Source organism: Trachurus trachurus, assembly GCF_905171665.1.
Source record: "Trachurus trachurus genome assembly, chromosome: 9".
Lineage (NCBI taxonomy): Eukaryota > Metazoa > Chordata > Actinopteri > Carangiformes > Carangidae > Trachurus > Trachurus trachurus.
Genome location: NC_139895.1, coordinates 3,488,550 through 3,500,783, shown reverse-complemented (window position 1 = coordinate 3,500,783; position 12,234 = coordinate 3,488,550). Strand labels below are relative to the sequence as shown.

At 39.3% G+C, this 12,234-nt stretch overlaps 2 protein-coding genes across 2 annotated transcripts; both read left to right on the top strand.

The window, feature by feature from the left end:
* Nucleotides 1-1,713: 1,713 nt before the first annotated feature.
* Nucleotides 1,714-5,509, top strand: LOC310991824 (GTPase IMAP family member 8-like; the record flags this gene model as incomplete). Its single annotated transcript, XM_083979755.1, has 3 exons — nucleotides 1,714-1,795; nucleotides 3,121-3,174; nucleotides 3,396-5,509. 3 exons carry the CDS (start codon nucleotides 1,714-1,716, stop codon nucleotides 5,507-5,509), a joined length of 2,250 nt encoding a protein of 749 aa, XP_083835881.1.
* Nucleotides 5,510-8,313: 2,804 nt separating this feature from the next.
* LOC310991823 (GTPase IMAP family member 8-like) lies at nucleotides 8,314-12,029 on the top strand (the record flags this gene model as incomplete). The annotated part of the gene is made up of 2 exons (XM_083979754.1): nucleotides 8,314-8,320; nucleotides 10,042-12,029. 2 exons carry the CDS (start codon nucleotides 8,314-8,316, stop codon nucleotides 12,027-12,029), a joined length of 1,995 nt encoding a protein of 664 aa, XP_083835880.1.
* Nucleotides 12,030-12,234: the final 205 nt, after the last annotated feature.

The following is a 12,234-nucleotide window of genomic DNA, read 5'->3' as shown; positions in this document are numbered from 1 at the left end:
GGAGAAGCAAAAGCTTATCTAGTCCCGCCCCCATTACCCACAGAATAAAAAATCTTTATCATAATCTTTTCTTTTTGCTTTTTTTTTTACATTTTGATATAACATTCTTTTACTTATGACATTTTGACATCACATGTTACAGTAGTAGGTAGTATACAGATCATATCATAATCTTTTCTTTTTGCTTTTTTACATTTTGATATAACATTCTTTTACTTATGACATTTTGACATAACATGTTAGCAGTAGGTAGTATACAGAGCTGAAGTTTAGCTCTAGGCAGTACATACAGATTACGTGTGTGTTTGCACATGCATGTACTCATACCCCAAATCCAACAGGTAATTATGTATGTTCAATTTACTCTTTTTTGCTCCTCCCTTTGTCAATTGAACACAAAAGAAAAACATCCAAACCATGGAACTCTTAACTATGTTTGAGTCCTCAATGTCATGACTATATTACTGATATTGATTGTATTCTATTGATATAGCTGTTTGTTGTTTATTTAAAATATACAGTGATATTTAGAAATTGCACCAAGGTAAACTTTAAACGTACCCCTGCCTCCCAGACAACCTTTACTCCTTTTCTTGATAATCAATGAGGAGATTCAAGACTTGATGCAGATTCATAATCTCACAGTCTTTTTTCAGGTTATACTACATCTGCCATGCTTAATCTTTATGCAAAGTGGGATGATTTAAACAAATGTGAGGAACATCATTGCTTGGAAAATAATTGTAACGATTTGAGTGATATCAGAGACTGTAGTTTTCATCTCATCGCTTGCCAATAAAGTCAGGAATGTTAATCCGTCCCCTCCAATTTAGTTTTGTTCATGTGATGTCATTACTTACTCTGTCAATGCAAAGATAATGCATTCACATAAATGCATGACTGTGTGCGAGATTTTTTTTTCATAAAACACAGATTTGGAATTGAATCTGTTGCGTGCACACCTTCATTGTTCAATATTTCAATGTCAACTGAATTTGTATTGGCTTGGTTCACAAAAAGGAGGAGGTAATAGGTTTTTTAACTGAGATAACAGCTTGTTTCTGCTTTGATTCAATTACACATATAATATAATACAGCATTTTGTGTATGAAATGTTACATGCATTACTTACTAAGAACTGTCTTTATATTTTTAGTATATCATCAGTGCGTTTGTGACGATGTGAAGTCAGAGGAACCACAGACTCAGACAACAACTCCAGTGACTAACAATAATCTGTTGTAAAAGTCACTCTAACTGACCTACAAGTCATGGAAACAACAACAATGTCAGGTAGGTACATTCAGGTGCAAAGATTTATCCAAGTCAATGTATCTATTAAATGGTGGAAATATGGTTATAAAATGGTGAGTTTATAGTCTATTGGTGATTGAACATCTGAGAAATTCAAGCCTCTATTAGTTTATTGCTCAGAATGAATATGAACCACCTTTTCCCATAAAACCAAGACCAACTGGACAAAGAAACAAAATCCATCCACACAAGTATTGCTGCATCTTTTATGAATTTGATAGTCTTTGGTGATTAGATATGTGAGATATTCCTGCCTCTTGGTTTATTGCTCAGTATGAATATGAACCACTCCTTTTATTATATTACGACATCCCACACAACTTGAATAGTGTTCCCTCGAATGATGAGGTCTGAATAGAACAATAATTAGAAATGCTGTGAACTTATCCATAACCTTAAATGCAGCTGCGCTACAACGTAAAGCAACATGCTGCCCGGCTGCCAGTGCTGGTGCTGGCCAACTTGCAGAAGCTCTCTGTCGGCAAGCAGCCATTTAATCACCCATTCCAGACCCGGTTCTCGACTCGACCCTCAGGATGGCCGGACATAATTACATTTGCACTACGTTTTTCCGTATTTTTATTTTTTATCACACATAATGTAGCAACTCCTGCCTCCCTACTCTCCACACAGCTGAGTCCTCTGCTGTATTACTGAGTGACATGTGATGGTCGGTTTGGTTGCTTAGTAACAGAAGATGTGACAGTCGCACAACCTCTTTATGACAACAGCACCGCCATTACATTAGATGCTGCATGTGAACAGTAACATAACATGTCACTATGAAGAACCTCAAACTAAACAAACAATGTAGCACAACAACTGAGATCGGTTTCTGCATCTACAGAGTCAGAGATCACCTGAAGATGTGAATGTAATGGGGAGCGGAAGAGGGAGAGAGAGAACAAGCAGAGGACAAGGGAGAGGTCAGCATAGCCAGCACAGTGTAGTCCAGCAACTACGTTTTCCTCTCGTCTAACACGACTCAAGACAACTTTAATCCCTTAAAGGGCAATTCCAATTGGCAGCTAGCACACCACATGTTCATAGCACAAACATTACATTAAACGTCATCTACATTACCCACTCTTGTTAATTCTTTCACAAACTCACTAATTGCTCATCACATCTCCCTCCGGACCGCATGTTTTTGGCTATTTGTTTACCTTTTTTCTCACGTTGAAGCAAACTCTGTACATTACCGAGAAACGAAAGGTTTTCACGTGGTTGATGAGTGACTTTCCAACGTGTTCCTCAAAAGTTTTCCTGCCGTTTCGTTTGTGAGTACGAAGGAGAAGTCCCTTTAAAGTAAAAAGATTATGTAAAGCGTGGGTATATTGCAAGCAATATACTCTGCAATGTTGCCTATCACAAAGTTCTTCTAGGAAATAATCAAATCATATTAAAATCATCAAGACTTTTGTAAACACTGCAGCTTTAATTCTTATGTATATATAGAGAGGTTAACACTGGAAAAGTGCATTGCTCATTTTGAGAAATTTGAATCCATCTGTGTAAACTGAAGTGGAATACATTTTTAAAAGTGACCTTCTGAACACTGTACACAAGAAGATGGAGGTTTTGTTTACTGTAATGTTATATGAATCTTTAAATTGAGTTTGATGGAAAGTTGGATGGAGAGTCTGCGTTAACTGTTAGAAATGGGAAAATAATTGATAAAGCAGCAGGACAGAGGGAAACAGCAATAATGGGCTATTGCATTAACACCCCATTGATAGACATAAGCAGGTGTATTACAGAATGCAAAGGAACTAATAAACTTTTGAATTTTTGTGCTCACTTCAGGCTTCGACCTGCATCAGAAGCGTAGGAACAGCTTTCCTTACGCACGACCCTCACGTAAGTCAAACTGAACTCAGTCAGAAATATTGTGATGTTGGATAACTGGCAGTGTCACAAGATAACAGAAAAATGCTTCCCTATTTTCAGACATTATCTTTCCAGATATTTAATCTCCCTGATTCTCATTCCGGTTGATGTCTTTGACAACTGCTATTAGATTAAGATGTGCAATACGTATGTATACATGTACTTGTGTAATTCATTGTTTTTCTTTTCAGTATCTGCACTGAGGGTTGTTCTGCTGGGGAACAGCTGGTCTGAGAGGAGTTCAGTGGGGAACTTCATACTGGGAGAGAAAGTGTTCAACACTAAAGAAGAACCAGACTGTTGTCAGAAAGAAAGTGGACAATCGAAGGAGAAAGATATAGTTCTCATCAACACTCCAGATCTTCTTCAATACAATGTTGATTACAAACTGACAGAACATTTAAAGAACTGTGTGAGTCTCTCTGATCCTGGACCTCATGTGTTCCTGCTGGTTCTACAGCCTGAAAACTTCACTGAGGAACAGAGACTGAGGCTCTGTAGAGTGCTGAGACTTTTCAGTGACCAGTCATTTGATCATTCACTGATTCTGATATCAACCCCTAGACAGAAGCAGCAAGGCTTCAGAGAAAACTACAAGAGTCATCCGATATTTGGAGACATGATCAAAAAATGTAAATACAGGTTTTTGGAGCAAAATAACCTTGAACTTGAAGAGCTCTTAACACGCTTCAGTCAAATTGTAAAAGAAAACAATGGAGATCATCTGAGCTGTGATGATTTTGATGATCAGTGTTCAGGTTTAACTAAGACACCGAAGTCTGAACACATGAAACCAGCTTTAAACCTGGTTCTGTGTGAGAGGAGAGGAGCAGGGAAGACTTCAGCAGCTGAGGCCATTTTAGGTCAGACAGACCCTCATTCAGTCTCCAGCTCATCAGAGTGTGTTAAACATCAGGGAGAGGTGTGTGGACGTCAGGTTTCCCTGTTGGAGCTTCCTGCCTTGTATGGAAAACCTCAGGAGGAAGTAATGGAGGAATCACTCAGGTGTATCTCCCTCTGTGATCCTGAGGGTGTCCATGGCTTCATCCTGGTCCTACCTGTGGGTCCCCTCACTGATGAAGACAAGAAAGAGTTAGAAACCATCCAGAACACATTCAGCTGCAGAGTCAATGTCTTCACCGTGATCATGTTCACTGTGGAGTCAGATCCTAAAGCTCCAGCTGTTGTTGAATTTGTTACGAAGAACAAAGACATCCAGGAACTCTGTCAAAGCTGTGGAGGGAGATATGTTGTTGTCAACATCAAGGACAAACAGCAGATCCCTGAGCTTTTGGACACTGTGAACAAGATGAGCGTTGTAGGATCCAGATGCTTCACAAAGGACATGTTCACCAGGGCTCAGATGGAGATGGTTTCAAAACTCAGGGCTGACACCAGGGCTCAGATGGAGATGGTTTCAAAACTCAGGGCTGAGCTTCAGGACGTCAGACAGAAGAGTCAGATCAGAGGTGATGATGAAAATCAGAACAGAGAGCCTCTCAGGATGGTGCTGATTGGACGGACTGGCACTGGGAAGGGTGCAACAGCAAACACCATTCTGGGCACGAAGTGTTTCACACCCAGAATTGCACCAAAACCACCAACTGAGTCTTGTGAGACAGCAGAAGGGGAAATTGATGGACGACGTGTTGTTGTGGTCAACACCCCCGGCTTGTTTGATAAAAATCTCTCTGAGGATAAAATAATTAAAGAGCTTCAGAAATGCATCAGAAAGTTGTCTCCTGGACCTCATGTGTTCTTACTGGTTCTACAGATCGGGGGCTTTGCAGCAGAGGAGAAAGACTCTTTGAAACTGATCAAGAGGGTTTTTGGACCAAAGTCAGAAGATTTCACCATCATCATATTCACCAGAGGAGATGCACTGGATGATCAATCATTTGACAGTTACATTAAAGAGTGTCCACCATTTGTCAGTAAACTCATAGAAGACTGTGGAGGGAGATATCAGGTCTTTGATAACAAAGATAAAACAAACCACACACAAGTCCCTGAGCTGCTGACCATGATCCAGAACATGGTGCAGAAAAATGGAGGAACTTGCTACACAGCTGAGATGTTCAGATTGGCAAAGGAAGAAGTTCAAAAGGAAGAGTTACAGAAGATCGTCAAAGGGAAAGATCAGGAAATGCAAGAGATGAAAATAAAATTAGAAGCACAAATATCTGAATTGGAACAGAGAGCCAAACAACATGTAGGAGAAAAACAACTTCATCTGGAGGAAGAAATAAAAACCCTGAAAGAAGAACTCAAAGGTGTGAAGCATGGTCACTGTCACATCCAATGACTGGACTCAGAGAAGTTATTGCATTTGCACTCTTGGAGTGGCACACTTGTCTGACTCTTTAAGTGTTTGTATTTCTCTCCCTCATTACCTTGCAGCTAATGACTGGATGGGATTGACTTATTTTCAAGTGTCACCAACTGTTTGTGACGCTACATCTCCAATTTATTGATTCTCCAATCAGACTGTGCCGTTTTGTAAGCAGTATGTGTCATCAGAGTGATCTCTGTATTTCGTTGTAAATGCTCTGTTGGTAATATATTTTGACTTGGCAGTCAAAACAAAGTTTTGATATTTCATATCCCTGTAAATTGTTTTCTTTTTGTTGTTGATGGTTAAGTTGGTATGTATGTAGTATGTGTTTTATGTAGGCCTGTGACGATAACAAATTTTGCTGAATGATATATTTTCCCACAAATTATTGCCGATAAACAATATAATAATAATAATATTTCATAATAATGCAAGTAGACCCTTTCAAATGCAATAAACTTGTATTACTCATCAGTATTTTTTATCATTGTAATTGGAATGTAAAGGACTTAAATATTCTAACAAACAAAAAATAGTAAACGGCACAGTGCAGCTCTTCAAAAGGGTTTTCCTGGAGTTTTTCCTCAGCCCTCTGAGACAAACTGTAAAAATGGGCTATACAAATAAAATTGCCTTGCCTTACCTTTACTTTCATGTTGTGTTGGGGTGTTTGGAGTGGGTGGGATACAGTTTTTTGTTATGAAAAGCACTTTGTGTTGTATCAGTCTATTGATCTTCACCAGGACCAGTCGACAGACTGAATTGTGACCCAATAAACAGGACATTTTTCAACGAGAGGAGTTTTCACTAGGCAGATGCCCTAGTAAGTAAATCATTTCAGATCCATTCATTCAGAAGCCTGTTTGCGGGCGACACTTACACAACGCTGCCAAAGAAGTGTCAAAATGTCAGTGATTTCGTTTATAGGTCTGACCTCCCAGCTGGTGTGTATGTGAATGTGCATGGGTAAGAAATACATAAGTACACACAGAATAGTGTCTTTATTTGGGGCATAGTGATAGGCTATACTGTGTTTGTGTCTTGGTATTAGCTCAGCCTGTATCTTATTCAGGGAGAGGAATAACAGCAGGGGAGGCTTTGCTGTCTGCTGATCACATCTGTTGTGTTGCTTTCAATGACTCCTGCTTTAAATCAGGCTTTACTCAGCAGCATAAGGAGTTCATCTAATTTCTCTAATAAACAACCTGATGCGGAAAAAGGAATTTTTTTTTTTTTGGTTATTAATTTGCAAATTAATTTTTAAAACAGCCAAGATCAAATTATCAGTATTTTTAGTCCGGATGAATTTATTTTTCCTGACAGCCAACTTTTGGGAATTGACAGTAAGTTGTGACAGGTGTAACACCCAAGACAGCCAGATGAAAGATTTGCAGGCTGTGATGTCTGTTTGTCAAATTACTTATCTCACCAGGCATATGCTGGCACGTTAGACTCGTATACTTCAAACTGGCAGCCTTCAATAGGCGATGACGAGCAAAGGATATGTTATGTCAAATTAGATAATAGCTGTTACAGATGACACTGATCTCCTCTAAAGGTCCTCAGTGACTATGACCAAGTGTGACCTGGTGATAAGTATCCTGGTTCTCCTCACCAGATTTGTATTTATTGTGTGTATTGACTCTTTAGAAGTTTCATCTCTGTTCCACCCACTCATGATGCAGAAGTCAGATTTCTCTGTGTCGCTTCCAGATTGAGACGCTGAACTCAAACCACATCATGGTTAAAGATGTTCTACAGTTTGTCCAGCAGGTGGAGCTCTAACACCAAGTAGAGAGGTGAAGACAGTTGATCTTCAGCTCATGTGTTGCTGTTATTCAAAACTGTGTGAAATACTCTAATGTAGTTCAGGGTTAATTTAATATTTGAAATGATAGTGTTATATAAAAAAAAAAAAAAGCAGTCACAATGTAAACTGACCTTTAATTACCACAGCATCTTTACATGTTTTTTTTTATATTTACCATGACATTATCATCATTGTATAATATGTTACATGGGCTTACATAACGTTTTTTAAAAGCTTGTTGTTAGTTGAAGCACACTGGCCTTTGGAATTATTTTTAATAATCTATGATTTATGATAATTGTAATAATCAAATTTACTGCTCTTTCAGGTAGATGTATAATGTAAGTGTCAACATGCTTTTTAATGACACACCTTAAAAGGCTTTTTCTTTCTTTTTTTAAATTGATGGCCATGTTGAAAGGAGGCGTTTTTGTGACTGCCATTTAAAAAAAAAAAAAAAAAAGAGGTGGCATGTTTCTCAGGTTCAAAGTCTGTTATTCTGTCGAATCACGTTTCTGATTTTGTCCTGACACACCTTCTGCCTCTCAGCTGCTGTAGCTCAGCTCTTGGTGAGTCAGTTTCCGATGTAATTTACTTCATGAGCACGGAGGTGAACTGATGCAGTAACAAATCCAGGTGAGTGGCCTCAACCAGAGAGATGAGAACAAACAACAACATACATTTGGTAACAGAATACACAAGCAGTTGCAGTAACGATAAAAGAGTCATGCAAAAAAAAATGTTCTGTTGAGATAACTACATGTTAGTAATTTTTTGGAATTATACAATATTATATGATGGATTAACTAGTATTTTGTGTATAAAATGTTACATACAGTACTTAAACTGTTAACTGAGAACTGTCTCTTATTTTTAGTGCCATCTGTTCACTTGTAGCGATGTGTGATCAGAAGAATCAGAGACAGACAACAACTGTGACCTACATGTCATAGCAACAGCAACAATGTCAGGTAGGTACATCCATGTGTTAGAGAGAATATAAAAGTAAAAGAATACTTTTGTAATGTTTTTGCATGAAGTAGAGAGATTCATTTGTTGCAGTATGATAGAAATGTGGTTATAACATTTTGAGTTTTATAACCTTTAGTGATCAGAGATCTGAGATATTGATGCCTCTATTAGTTTATTGGTTGTCATATAAAACACAAACACTCCTTATTCCATAGTACAGAGTCCAAGACAAAGGTGCACAACTGCCTTTGCACCTTCAGGTAATAAAACCTTGCAAAATTGACTGTGACAAAATAGCAAAGTAAGTCACCTCTTGTCCTGTGTTTCACCTACAAGATAAAAGAGGTGGTGCTAGATTTGAAGGGCGATGTGGGATATTTTCTTTCTCCCTGAGATAACCATGTTCCATACATTACTTAAACTGTTAACTGAGAACCGTCTCTTATTTTTACCGTCGGTTTACTTGTGATGATGTCAGATGGATGTCAACTCTAGAGACTGACAATAATCTGTGAGAATAGACATTTGAAACCTACAAGCCATGGCAACAGCACCAATGTCAGATAGGTACATCAAGGTGTTATGGAGAATGTAAAAGTTGTGTGTTGGTATTTGGTGCAGTGAAGAAATGTGGTTCTAAAATGGTGAATTTGTGGTCTTTTGGTGAGTGAACATCTGAGATTGTCATGCCTCTATTAGGTTATTGTTCAGTATGAATATGAAAAAAGAAACAGCCCGCACAACCTCGTTATGCTCCAAATATTTTTACTGACAATGTTTCGGGCTCCTCAGCCCTTCATCAGGTCATTATCATGATGATAATCATGATCGGGAAGGGCTCCTCAGCCCTTCATCAGAATGACTTGAGTTCAAGACAAAGTTTTTTAGAGAAATAAAAAACATTCATACAAGCATTGTAGCACCATTATGTAAGAAAAAGTCTGATGGTTTAACTGTGGTTTTCTAATATATTGTAGTGTAGCCAATGATGAATTCACCCATTCAACAAATTCATCTTTAAGTAATGCTGGCATATTGGAGACAATCTAAGAGTGAGACTCTTTTTCTCTAAGCACTTTAGAGGTGAGGAAATGAGCAGGTCAAAGTACATGTTCATCCGAATAACAGCTCTAAATAACACAAACCTGCTCATTTAGAGGAATTTGAATACAGTAGATCTGTTTTGTAAACTGAAATAAAATACATTTTAAAGGAACCTTCTCAACACTGTTCACAAGAAGATTGAGGTATTGTGTACTGTAATGTTCTATGAATGTTTAAATTAAGTTGGATGGGAAGTCTGTGTTTACTGAGAAATAATTGATAAAGCGGCAGGATAGAGGGAAACAGCACTAGTGGGCTGTTATATTAACACCCCCACTGATAGACATCAGCAGGTGTATTACAGAATGCAAGGGAGCTGATAAATAAACTCAGTTTTAAATTTCTGTGCTCACTTTAGACATTCAGCCACATCAGAAGCATAGGACAAACTTTCTTATCGTGCCACCTTCATGTAAGTCAAACTGAACTGAGTCAGAAATAGTCTGGTCTTGAACAACTGACAGTGTCACAAGATAACATAAAAACCCTACCTATTTGCAGACATTATTTTTCCAAATCATTAAACTCTCTCATTCTCATTCCGATTGATTTTATTGACGACTGCTATTAGATTATGCGTACGTGTACTTATGTAATTCATTGTTTTTCTTTTCAGTATCTGAGCTGAGGGTTGTTCTGCTGGGGAACAGCTGGTCTGAGAGGAGTTCAGTGGGGAACTTCATACTGGGAAAGACCAAGTTTAGCACCACAGAAGAACCAGACTGTTGTCAGAGAGAAAGTGGACTATGGAAGGAGAAAGAAATAGTTCTCATCAACACTCCAGATCTTCTTCGATACAATATCTCTGAACACAAACTGACAGAACACTTAGAAAAATGTGTGAGTCTCTCTGAACCTGGACCTCATGTGTTGCTGCTGGTTCTACAGCCTGAAGACTTCACTGAGGAACAGAAACAGAAGCTCTGCAGAGTCCTGAGCCTCTTCAGTGACCAATCGTTTGATCATTCACTGGTTCTGATATCAACTCCCAGACAGAAGCAGCAAGGCTTCATAGAAAAATATAATAATCATCCCTTATTTGGAGACATGATCAAAAAATGTAAATACAGGTTTTTGGAGCAAAAGAACCTTGAACTTGAAGAGCTCTTAACACGCTTCAGTCAAATTGTAAAAGAAAACCATGGAGATCATCTGAGCTGTGATGTTTTTGATGATCAGGATTCAGGTTTAACAAAGACACCAAAGTCTGAACCCATGAAAGCAGCTTTAAACCTGGTTCTGTGTGGGAGGAGAGGAGCAGTGAAGACTTCAGCAGCTGAGGCCATTTTAGGTCAGACAGAGCTTCATTCAGCCTCCAACTCATCAGAGTGTGTTAAACATCAGGGAGAGGTGTGTGGACGTCAGGTTTCCCTGGTGGAGCTTCCTGCCTTGTATGGAAAACCTCAGGAGGAAGTGATGGAGGAATCACTCAGGTGTATCTCCCTCTGTGATCCTGAGGGCGTCCATGGCTTCATCCTGGTCCTACCTGTGGGTCCCCTCACTGATGAAGACAATAGAGAGTTAGAAACCATCCAGAACACTTTCAGCTGTAGAGTCAATGACTTCACCATGATCCTGTTCACTGTGGAGTCAGATCCTACAGCTCCAGATGTTGTTCACTCTGTCACAAAGAACAAAGACATCCAGCAGCTTTGTCAGAGCTGTGGAGGAAGATCTGTTGTTGTGAACATCAAGGACAAACAGCAGATCCCTGAGCTGTTGGACACCGTGAACAAGATGAGTGTTGAAGGATCCAGATGCTTCACAAAGGACATGTTCACCAGGGCTCAGATGGAGAGGGTTACAAGACTCATGGCTGAGCTTCAGGACATCAGACAGAAGAGTCAGATCAGAGGTGATGATGAAAATCAGAACAGAGAGCCTCTCAGGATGGTGCTGATTGGACGGACTGGCAGTGGGAAGGGTGCAACAGCGAACACCATTCTGAGCAAGAAGTGTTTCACACCCAGAATTGCGCCAAAACCACCAACTGAGTCTTGTGAATCAGCAAGAGGAGAGATTGATGGACGACCTGTTGTTGTGGTCAACACCCCTGGCCTGTTTGATAAAAATCTCTCTGAGGATCAAATAATTCAAGAGCTTCAGAAATGCATCAGCATGTTGTCTCCTGGACCTCATGTGTTCTTACTGGTTCTGCAGATTGGGGGCTTTGCACCAGAGGAGAAAGACTCTGTGGAACTGATCAAGAAGGTTTTTGGACCAAAGTCAGAAGATTTCACCATCATCATATTCACCAGAGGAGATGCACTGGATGATCGGCCGTTTGAGAGCTACATTAAAGATTGTCCACCATTTGTCAGTAAACTCATAAACGACTGTGGAGGAAGATATCAGGTCTTTGATAACAAAGATAAAACAAACCACAAACAAGTTCATGAGCTTCTGACCATGATCCAGAACATAGTGCAGAAAAATGGAGGAACCTGCTACACAGCTGAGATGTTCAGATTGGAGGTGTTTCAAAAGATCATCAAAGGAAAAGACGCAGAAATTACAAAATTAGAAGCAGAAATATTTGAATTGGAACAGAGAGCCCAACAACACAGAGAACAACAACCTAAAGTGCAGGAGTCTGAAGTCTGAAGACTTTTGCCAAGTTTGCCCGCAATGTTGACACAGCGCTGCTGTCACAGGACTGTGCCAAAATTTGAGACAACACAACCAAGGAACAGAAACGTGGCAGGATAGGTGGGCACCGGGAGAGGATTAAAAGACAACCATACAGACAACCACTACCATTGATTATGCTCGGCAATGTCCACAGCATAAAGAATAAAGTTGATGAGCT